Source organism: Cariama cristata, unplaced genomic scaffold, assembly GCF_000690535.1.
Source record: "Cariama cristata isolate BGI_N322 unplaced genomic scaffold, ASM69053v1 scaffold31472, whole genome shotgun sequence".
NCBI lineage: Eukaryota > Metazoa > Chordata > Aves > Cariamiformes > Cariamidae > Cariama > Cariama cristata.
This window is the reverse complement of record NW_009604898.1, coordinates 1-11,645: the sequence shown is the minus strand read 5'-3', so window position 1 is coordinate 11,645 and position 11,645 is coordinate 1. Positions and strand designations below refer to the sequence as shown.

Genomic DNA, 11,645 nt, shown 5'->3' with positions numbered 1-11,645 from the left:
CGCGAGCAGCTCCTCGCCCCGGCCCATGCGTAGGGAGGGCTGCGGTGGCTCACCGCCACGGGGCAGCCCCGCTCTGCAGGGGCTCCTCCATCCCCCCTCGCCGGGACAGAACGGGTGTTTTCACAGGACCATCCCTCAGCAGCAGCGATGTCCGAGTTGCCAGACCACAGCTGGTTCAGCCGCCATCACTGGCAGCCAGTCCTCCTTCCCGCTTTGTACTTCTACTTGGCCATGCCCCCCTGCAGCTCCTCACCGCCCGCTTTCCCAGTCTCAACCCTGAATACTTCAAACCATGACCTTTATTAGACCCCCACAGGCATTCCCCTTTCATCCTGCATCCGTCTAGCTGCTTGGATGGCTTTCATAAAGGACTTAATCAAAGGCCTTTTGGAAACCCAGACAGACTAGATTAACTCCAGCGTCCTTGTCCACACACTTGCTGTCTCCTTCAGAAACCTCCCAGCAGATTTGAGGCCTGGATTCCTCCTCTTCCTCATCCATCAGCCCTTGGCCCTTCCAGCACATCAGTCATTTATGTCTCAGGTCTTCACTGGAGTTTCTACCAGTGTGGCAAAGACATCACGGTCACTGGCTGGTAGTTCTCTGAAAACAAACCTTCTTTCGAACCCCATCCACCCTTTTGACACCTCCCTAACATGAGAAGAACTTTAAATCAGAGGCTACAAGCAAGAGCTTTGGCCTTTTCACCCTCAATTCCCCCGACAATTTGGGGCGCAGGCCCAGCCCCCTGCTCACGTTCACCGAACACCCTGTCCTACCGCCTCCTCTGCCAACGTTTCAGCTTGAGACCTATGCCCAAGCCTCCCCATCAGAAACCCCCAGCAGAGAAAGCCCCCTGAGCTCTTCCAAGTGAAACCAGACAACCTTCAGCTTGCCTACTACAGTCTTCGCTCTTTGGAGCCGTCCTTTCATTCCTCGATTGCCCGCCAGCCGGGAGGACTCCCTGGAAGCCTTGTCCCTTCCAGCTGAAGCAGGACATGCCCTCAGATTTGGGGTTTTATCTTGGTAAGTGGATGCCCATGGTCCCTCTTTTGGTTTTGACCTGGTTTACTGCCGGTTTTACATTTAATGTATGAAGAACCATGCATATTTCTACTTTCCACATTCAGGTGGGACTTTGACGGTTTTCCAGGGTGCCTTGAACATCACCTCCATGTCAGAGTTCGACCACATGGACCTTTCTGTGGGTGCATGGGGAAGGTCCCTGCCAGTGCCCATCTTTGATGGGGTATATATTTACCCTATAGACTGCAGACTCTAACATTCATGCCTACACAGTCCTCACAGTGCTTGCAATCATTTTTCAGCCACCGAAAGCAGCAAGATGTGAATGGCTTCGGGCCATGACCACGGCCCACGCTGTGGGGCAGCGCTGGCTGTAGCAGCTCAGGTACCACTGCCTGCCGGGGCGGGAGCAGGATCTGCGCCAACACGTGCCCAACATACCCAAGGACACAGCCTGCTCAGCGACGCTCTCGCACGTTACTTGGCATGGCACAGAAGAGGTTAGAAAGAGAAACACGTAAGCTTGAGCAACAAGACAAACAGAGGTTTAGGGAGTGCTTCTAGGAAGGACATCCCGAGGCAACGAACCTCCTTTGAAAACGCCAGCTCTCCAGCAGCGCTACCCCCTCGGCCAAGTGCTTACAGTGCCCTTCAGGGTTGGGCTTTTTGTGTTTAAAACATCTAGCAAAATCCTCATCTACCAGCTGAGAAACCCGAAGGGACTCAGCTTTTCCTCCCTGTCGGCTGCAAAGGCAAGATGCTTTCGGGATGAAGGGCTTCACGACCACCTTCAGGAAACGGCTGGCAGTGCCGAGGAGCGCTCACAACCAGCCGTCACCTCACCGTCACATCCGCAGAGATGGCCACCGCCGTACGTTCACCCGCAGTCACTATTGACAAAGGGAGGCAGAGCGACATGTGGCAACGTGGATGACAGCCGGTGCAATCGCAGCTCAGATAAGGGATGTCTCCAGGGGCTGGGGACCACTCAGGCAAGTGGAAGGAATCTCCGCAAAGCCAGCCAGGGAGCTGATCCAACGGGAGGAAGAAGAGGGGAAGGAAGAGCCCCTCGCCAGCACCTTACAGCTGAGAAATGCAAACAGCAAAGTGGCCGTGGGGACACTCTGCCGGCGTTGCTGAGGAGCAACTCGTAGCGGCCTGAAGCACAAGGGCAGGACAGCAACTGCAAACACCAAAGAACTGTCAGGGGATCGGTCCGAAAGTTAATGGCAGCACCAACTTCCCATGGGGCTGCACAGAAGAAATGGCTCCAGAACCAACGTGACAGAACCACTGAAGAAAACCAAATGAATGTAATGAACTGCAGTTAAAATACATCTCTCAGACAGACTCATATTGATCCACCACGTATTTATTTACTTTGTAATACTTAGAAATCCTCTTCAAGAGTAACGCCAGGTGAGGCACATGAACCTTGCCCACTTTCAATCCACCGCTCCCCGTTTCTGGTAGCTTCTAAGTGTAGTTTAACTCTGAAACTGATCCTCCCAGCCTGCCGAGCTGTGGCCCTGTAGCAATACCTCCATTCAAGGCACGATTTCAGTCCAAGAGCTTCTTGGAGTCACCTTCCTTATACATGCAGCTGGTACAAGGCAGCTATGCCTTTGCAAAACCACAGCAAACAATTCCCTGTCATTTGTCCAGGCTGGATTTGGCTGAACGTCCCTTCTGCAATTTGCGCAGACAATCTCGGCTTACGGCACTCCCAGCCAGGGACCGCTGCTGTTTGTCGCAAGGGACCCTCATCCAAACTAAAGTCATCCCATAAAGAGGAAAGGGAGTCAGAACATAAGAGCTGTTTGCTTTCATAGCCATAGATATTAAAAAAAAAATAAAAAACCAAAAAAACAAAAACCACAAAAAACAAAACAGAAGAGGATGACCAAAATATCTTGCTTGTTGTTCTGCTTACCGCTAGCAATGTTAGAGCCACCATTTTAAAGTAGTGGAAGTAGTGGGACATCTGAGTTCAGCTTTAAATCACATTACCTTGCTTTAAAAATGATATAAGCAAAAATAATATAGGCAGTAAAGGTAAGAGATTGAGGTTTTCCAAAACTGAGCTAAGACTGCAACACCATAATTTTCTGACACTAACAATGAACCTTTGCTTCAGAAACACTTGAAGACTTGAGAGCTATGGACAAATCTATAATTTATGTTATAAATGGGGCAAGATAAGAAAATTACAGGAGCCTCTCGGCTTCAAAGGATGGATTCGTTTCAGGGAGAACCATGAGTGATATTTCCTTTGATAACTCGCTTATGCAAAGAATTACCTACCAGCAGAGCACAACGCAATCTCTCTCTCTCTCTCTCTCTTTTTGGAGAAAAAAGATACAGAGAGTGTGCTGAAAAAATAGCTTCTGTTCTCTCCAAGAGGCAGACACACCATCTGCCCTGCAATATACCTGCAGTAAATCTGCACAAACACAACCTCAAGCCATCCAGTCAATAAATAATTTAATGAGGTTACAGTTCTGCAAGAAAACATGACAGCACCCCTTCCCAGCCTCCAGCCTCACCCCACAGGCACGGCACAAAAATGCACACGAGCCAAACAACAAATCACAGCTGCACCAAAAGGCCACTGGAATGCACAGATCTTCACAGAAGATATTGCTGTGGGCCCAGGCACGCATACACTGTTAATACTTGCCTCCGTGTGAAAAAACATGCAGCACCTGCCATCAGCCTCCCAGTTATACTTCAGCCAGATCATGCTCCAGGGACCATGCATTTGGGGGAGGGGGAGAGCCCAGACCCACATGTACCAAAACATCGAAACATGGGGATGGTGAAATGAAGAGGAAGGCTGCAGCAACGCTCTCTGCTGCAAGTCTTGAAGATGACTCTCATGAAATGAAGCCAGCTGTCAGAATGGAAGTCGCTTCAACTGCTCGTATGTGATAAAAAACTGAAGGGAACGTCAAGGAATTGGGCAAAATACATAACGCAGCTGTGCCGGGCCTCGCGACACGACCAGGCCGCTCCTGGCAAGGCGCAGCAGGAACAGCATCACCACAGTACAGCTGAAGACCAACGTGGGGAAGCTGCTCATCCAGGTGGCAGAAACCGATCTGCAGAGGTGGGAGAGAGCGCTGTGGGACAGGAGCTGCCAGGAGAGGGAAGAGACTGACCCAGAAACAAACTGGCCCAGGCGTGCCTAGACCACTGAGAAAGGAGGTGGCTCTAACCCCAGACTGGGACTTCTTTAAAATAAATTATGCACACAATTTTAGAGGGCAAGAATGATCCAGTAGAGCAACACAGCAGCGCTGGTTCTGCAGAGCAGGTCAGCACCCGTCTGAGAGCAGCAGAACGTTGCCCAGGCTTCCCTCACGAAACAGGAGCTGATGCGAAAACCGCAGCACCTCCAGGAGCTCAGGCCAAAGGGAAAGTCTCAACCCAAGCACCCGAGAGCACTCACTCTATGGGAAACCCCCCGTGCTGCTGCACTGGAAGTCCCTGCACCGGCCACCTACAGAGCTGCCAGAAGTCACAACCACTTCTTTGGCACTTGAACCAGCAGCAGCCACATCACAGCTTACGTCTGTCCAAGTAGGACAGGGAGTCCGCTTTGGGCTGCCACAGGGAAGACAAAGAGGTGCCCCATCACGGTGTCTGCTCTGCACTTCCCTTTACAGCTAGGTTTTCCCCTGCCCGCCCACACCCATGACCTCCCAGCAGCACACTGAAGGATACAATGATGTTCCAGGGACCGAGCCGAAGCCAGTTGGGCCAGAAACCTTTATAGAGTGCAAAGAAGCCCTCGCTCTTCCATGTCTGGGAGGAGAGAAGAGACAGATCAATTATGAGACACACCAGGTCCATGCTCTGCCCTTCTCCCTCATGCCACGTGTGATATAATGGACCTTTACAGCTGCTGCGGGGAGCAGACAGGCCACTGGAGATGCAGCCAAGTTGTGTGAAGTGTCACTTACGGTGTATGAACCTACTCAAACCGCATCACTGCAAAGTTTTGTCCCAGAAGGCTGGGAGGATGCTCAAGCTGATGGTGACTTCAGAAAGTGACTCTAGGCTCTTCTCTGGTTTGCCCGAAACACTCGCTGACAAGCACGTTCTGCTGCTGTAGAATCTACCTGCTCCTGCCCGGGGTGTGTGGAGCTGGAATCTGGCCAGCCTCCTAAAGACACGGATTTGCTCACCTCCCTCTCCTCCTTACCTTCACAAGGCCATCCAGAGTGCCTTTATAGAGCTCCGTGCTGCCTACTATCGCCCGCTGGTTCATCATCCTTGTCCGCACCACATCCACAGGGTTGGAGGCGATGGCCCCAGCCAGCCCGCACGTAAAACTGGAACTATATACAGACCAAGACAGGAGAGAAGAACAGCTCTGAACTCAGCCATTTCAGCTCAGACAGGCCTTGACATAAGCACAAGAGAATACCTTTCCCTGGATTTTATGAAAGGCATTTAGCAATAAACATTAGCTGCACTACCTGTCCCCACCCAGAAAACAGGCAGGGGCAGGAACCATACCACCTCCGGACCCCAGAGAGCTCGGGGAAGGGAAACGCTCAGCTCTGTCTAACCAAGACCCCCGTCAGAGCCCACTGCTGGGTCCCCACAGGGGCAGCCTGCAGCCCAGCAAGTGTCTCCGGGTGCTGTCAAGGTGACACAGACCTGAAGGCAGCCTCTTGGAAGCGCACATCCTTCTCACCAGAGCAAACATTTCTTCAGGGCAGGGAAGGAGGGAGGAAGACCAAAGGCAGCAAGAGGGAGCATGCAGCTGCCAGTCTCCTCCCTCCACGTATGGTCTAGTGCTCGTCACCTTCAGCCCACAGCAGGCAAACCCAACAGAAGCACTGCAGCACCTCCAGCTAAAGTGTCTGCCAGAAGAACAGGAAACTGTAGGTGAAAAAATACTTTGGGAGGCCTCTAACCCACCCCCTGCTCAGAGCAGGCTGACTTCCAAACTTGGTCAGATTGCTCAGGGTCTTGTCAGCTTTGCAAGCCTCCGTTCCGCTCGCAAGGCTCTTACAGCAATGGCTGCAAGCTGACAGTGTCTGTGCAGATGAGGACCTCGGACTGGAGCAGCTCTTTGAACTGACTGCTACAGGCAGTCGCACACCCACGGCTCCTGCCCTGTTCATACCAGGGCTCAGACCTCGAGTAACAGCATTACTGGTCAGCAGCGAGCCGAAAGCATCCTGCCATTTCACATCACCAAAGGATTTCTGGCAGGCTCCTTGTCCAGACAGGTCTCTCTGGGGATGTTTGCTGGCCATTCTGAGCTGCTCCAGTCAACACAGCAGATCTCTCAGAAGTACCAAGCTCCAGAGCACTTGCTCTATATAAACAGGTCTCACCCCAAACCCCACCTTGCTCCTCTGCTTCACGCACTCCTGCCAAGCCTGGAGAGTGCAGCAGCTGCAGCAAATACTCACACGAAGTGGGCAAAGATGGTGTCACCCATCAGGCCTGACATAATTAAGTGCTTCTTGGTGATGTCGTAGACTGGCAGTTCCACCCCGACCACGATGGCGGCTCTCTGAGCTGTTGGTACAACACCCTGCAGAGCACAAACATCAGTCACAAGCGCAAACTGCTGCCTGGGGTCTGCAGCCAGTATAACATTCCCCCTCAGCTTCCTCTCAGCTGCCCTTTGCTCACAATCTACCTTGTATCCCCCTTGCCCTATCTTGCAGCTGCAGCTCTTCAGGTAGACCAGCTCACTGTCTCCCAACTTCACTCCAAAGCTAAGGAGGATTCCTCCACCCTGGCAGCGTCACTCCACCTACATTAACTACAGGCTGCTTCTCTCCTCCCAGGCACAGGCACGCAGGAATCAGGCTATAAACCACTCATCCTCCCCCACTGAACAGTACCCACCAATTTCAATACCAGAAAAGATTCTGCACCACAAGAAGAGCAGCTGTTTAAGGAGCCAGGTGGGGCTCCAGGTCCTCCTTGCTCCATAAGAACAGAGTCTCTGCTTTGTTAAGGTTTTTGACTTAGGAGATTTTCATGTATTGAAAGAGATGCTGCCGGCAGGACATTGATCTGGGAACCGGCAAGACAATTACTAGAACAACTATGAGCTGAGGTAAGAGGAACCAGCTACCTTCTGTCTGAGAAATAACCCTGCAAACCCCTCATCAGGAACCAGGTGAAAATAGGTGCAGATATTTATCGGCTTGCATAAGAACATGGCAGCAATGCAGAGTTGGGCCATTTCACGGGAATTGTAACACCATCCACGTAATTCAGGGAGACCCACAGTGTCACGAGAGCGCTCCCTGATCACTGGGACTGGGAGCGACCCTTCAGCGTGGCCCAGTTATGAGCCAGCACATCAGGACAGCCAGCTTTCTCACCACACAAAACCAAAGCAACCGTAAGAAGTACTTTTTGGGTTTATGGCTCCTGCTGTCCCCATCCCGCTGTGCTACTGCAGCACCTGACAGTCTCCTCCTGGGTTCTGCCTAACCCAATCCTGGCACAGCCAGCTCAAACGTCCCCACCAGACGAATGCCAGAACTGGAGGGAGGAGGCAGTGGTTGTCCCAGACCAGAGAGCAGCGAGACTAGCTTGATCAGCGCAATCCACTCGAGACTGATCTGTCTCTGCACCGTGTCTTGTGTGCAGCACGTCAGCAACACAGAGGGCTTCATTTCTTTTCTAGTCTCTCTTCCCCTCTTGTGTCTCTTTGTCTAGAGAGTAGAAATAATCTCAAAGTAAATACTGTGACAACACTGGCAGCTGATTGATGAGTCCTCCCCTTCCCACACCGGACAGTGCAACAGCTATCTGTATACCTTCAGTGACCATAACAGGGAGAAATCGGACTGCTGCCTGGAAAAAAGCCTTGGGATTCTGTAGTTCCCATACCTGACCTCACGACTCGGCAGACTGCTGGATAACTGAGCATGTGGAAGACTTGTAATGGAAGGGCAAAGTGAGGTTCTCTAACAAAAGCCAAAGAACTACTGCTAAAATCCAAACAGTAAGGCTTGAGCATCAATAACTCTCATCTGTCTTCAGGCCCAACAGCCTTACATCACCAGCCTCCCCAAAAGCCACCACTCTGGCCTACTCTTTGCATGCTCAGAGGGAGAGGGCAAGTTTCAAGGTATCTAAGACTGGGTAGGTGAGGACGCAAGCCAAATTTGTCCCTTTGGAACTTCAGAAAATTACTGTATGTCATCAGTGTCTCTCAGGTTACTTGGAAGAATTCCTCTTCCTCCACGTGACCGGGTGCTCAGCCGCTCACATGCAGAGGGAGGTAAATTGCCCTGCTCACTGCGTGCAGGGCCACCTCCCACTGACTCCAAGACACACCAGGCTGAGCATCCTTCTTAAGGCAGACCACAGAGAGGATCCAGCCTCAAATGCTGGTCCATCCAAGGGACACTCATGTCTTTCAAACTTTACACACACCAGCTTCAGTCCTGGAAACCAGGTCTGCCTGGCGCAGCACTGATGCTGCCATCGCACAGGCCCAATCTCCACCACAGACGTGCTTCTGTTTGTCCAGTAACCAGAAGCAGAACTTTGCTACTACCCCTGGCTCATAGTTCTCTTCAAGAGCTGCACCTGGGTGTAGCAAACAACTTGAGGAAGCTGTCAGTTCTGCAACTAGCTGGGGGTTCCAGCAGCTGGTGCTCACCCTCCAAAGGCCTCGGGTACCCTCCTGCTGGTAGATGTCGATGAAGCTGCCAATCATGCCACCCTGGAACAAACTGCCTTGAGCCTGCATTCGAATCTGAAAGAAAAGTGAGAATCAGCGGGACGACGTCAGCGCCTGCCCAGGAGGGCAGAGATACCAGCTCAGTCAGCCTCCTGGTAGAAAGAAGAACAGAGCAACTCAGAGCAGACACCGCTATCCACGTGCCCTCTGCCTGCAAACCATGCAGCAAACGATGACGGCATGGAAGGAGCAGGGACAGCAACAGCGTGGAAGCACAGTGCAAAACTCAGAGGAGACAAAGGAGTGACGGGCAAGGCCTTCCCACTCTGAAAGCTGTCTGCGAAAGCCGATCTGCATGGGGAAAAGCAGATCGGGGAAAGTTCTCCAGGCTCTCTGTGCTCAGAGCAGAACTACCCTGACCCCAGTAACCCCACAGTAGGAAATGGAGGGGACCAGGCAGCCGCCACTGGACTCTGGTCACTCCACGTAACAGGCAGGACTTTGCGGCAGCGCCATGACCAAAGGGAAAGGAACCGAGAAGGTCTGATGAATAGCTGGCTACCACCCCGCTCACCTTACCCAGTTAAGATAACACAGCTTCCACCCCTTGCCGTAACAGATCTCATGATCTTTAAGAGCTGCATTTTAAAAAATATGTTTATTGCTCTGGGCTTCTGTTCCCATTCATAAAAAGCCCAAATTAGCAGAACTGATGCCAGGAGTGGCTCAGACAGCACCTCACTGCAGCTGGGAGAGATGCAACTTCAGTGGAAAGCAGCAGCTTCCACATGTCAACCCACAGCCAGCCAGGAGCTGTCTTCGGCCAGGTACACTTCTTACCTTCAGCACATCTGTCGGATTGGCAATCGCAGAGGAGATCACCCCTGAAACCACTCCGCAGATTACATTGATTAGCAACGTTTCATCTGCAATCAAGAAAAGAAAGTCAGATCCTAAAGATCGAAACAGAAGGTGCACAGATTGTACTGAACAAGCGAGAAGCTCTGGGAAGAGCAGAGAAGCTCATTTCCCAAATCACACGGTGAAGCTGCACGAGCAGAGGCTGGCCAGCTACCATCAGCTCACGGCAGATCTGTCCCCACACCTGTCAGAGACAGGGAGCAGCAGCTCAAACACTCAGCAACACGCTCTCAGAGAGAAGCGGGTCTTACTGATGAATCTAGTTGATCAGACAAGGAAAAGACTGTGATACACAAAAATTTCGAACAATTATCTGAGATTTCAGTGTCCAGTGATGGATTTCTCATGACGGAGACAAGCCAAGACAGAGGGAGACAGAGAGGGACAACCCAACACTTCTCAGGGCGACCCGATCCCAATTCATTTTGATCTGGAGCCCCAGCTGGCCACGCTCAGAATATATGGCCACCTTGAGAAAACACAGAATAGGCAACCCAGGCAGAGAAAGTTAGATGCAATTAGTTCCAGGGAGCGGGCAGAATAATCCAAGACTTCCAGGCCCAGTATTAGGGTGATGGTTACGTTGGAAAAACGCACAGCCCTTTGCTGGTACTGACCACAGCACTTCCCAGAGGAGACCAGGCCACTGGCTGCCCCAGGCCTGTAGGGAGACAAACATTCAGACAACGGTACTCACAACTGGAAACACTGCAACAGCAAGCGAGGAGAGATGTGCGGCCCAGCGTACGCACACAGAACCATGCACAGGGAGAGGTGTTACTGGAGAAAAGAGCATCCCCTGGCAAGAAGATCTACTGTGCTGCACTTCCCCGTTCTCTCACCAGCCTGCTGACCGGCCCGGCCATCTCACTTGCCCAGGTCAGAATGGCGTCACAACAGTTACTCATGTCACACCAGGGTTTAAAACTGCATGTGCACATCTTGGTGCTCCTTCAGGGAACACGTACCAGACTTCTGCTGCTCCACTCTCTAGGTAGGAGCCGCAGAGGCCCTCATTACCGGAGGTGCACCGGTCAGGAGCATTCACAGTATCCCACCTCTGTGGCTGGAGCCAAAGCTAAAGAGCTGGACAGTACAATTCCTATCCGGATGTGCTGCGTTCAAGCACAAGGACTCAAAGGCTCCAGCCAGAAGACAGGGGAGACTCGGTACTGAAGCTTTCAAGCCATGTAACACACCTGATGTACAGATGGGACGTGATGTCTTCCCTGAGACTAATCAGAAAAGAGAGACGAGCCTGGGTCAATGTTACCTTTTTTCTGGCTCTGACGTTGCAAAACAGAGATAAAGGCTGGGAAAGGAACGGCCTGGCTGGAGGAGGAGTTGTCTGGCTAGGGGCTGTGGGCAGTGCCACGCACAGCGAGATTCACACCTGTATTGAAACCTGTCTCTGCTATTACTGTACAAACAAAACCACAGTGCAAAGCAACAGGAACTCCATTTCTCTGGGAATCTACAGCTGGGAAGGACAGAGGAAGGAATGAGCCGCACAGCACAGAGTGCACAAGATTTCACACTGCACCTCTGGTGAGACGAGAGGTGCCTGTACCGACACGTTTACTGACACTGACCTTCCATCCGATCTACAAACAGCCGCTTCAAACTCTGGTAAATGCCAATCTTTATGGTGCCGTAAGATGCCTGTCTCAGCAACGCAGGGGCGATCCTGAGTGGGGGAACAAATGAAACCGTTGAGCCCTGCCAGCACGGTGGTCCTCCTTGCAGGCCCAGCACAAGTCACTGCCCATCAGCCCCCAAACTGCAAGGGGCAGAGCTCGGGCCAGGCGTCTCCCTGCTGCGGCTCAGACGCTCCCAAGAAGCGCAGCTCTGTCAGGCACCCAGGATAACAATCCCGGGGACCCGAAAAGCACCTCGGATTGCCCCCACGCACCCTCCGGTGCGGCAGGCTGGCACCCACGCAGCCTTTGGCCTCCTCACCCAAGTCCTCGCTCCCCACCTCGGGAAAACCGGGAGTCTCCAGGCTGCAGGGCAGCACCGCTGC

The 11,645-nt window shown here is 52.4% G+C and overlaps 1 protein-coding gene across 1 annotated transcript; it reads right to left on the bottom strand.

The window, feature by feature from the left end:
- Window positions 1-3,493: 3,493 nt before the first annotated feature.
- Window positions 3,494-11,361, bottom strand: LOC104158190 (brain mitochondrial carrier protein 1-like; the record flags this gene model as incomplete). The annotated part of the gene is made up of 7 exons (XM_009695773.1): window positions 3,494-3,964; window positions 4,753-4,833; window positions 5,234-5,369; window positions 6,459-6,583; window positions 8,681-8,776; window positions 9,542-9,627; window positions 11,215-11,361. Coding segments are annotated over 7 exons (713 nt in total), but the record flags the coding sequence as incomplete, so codon positions are not given.
- Window positions 11,362-11,645: the final 284 nt, after the last annotated feature.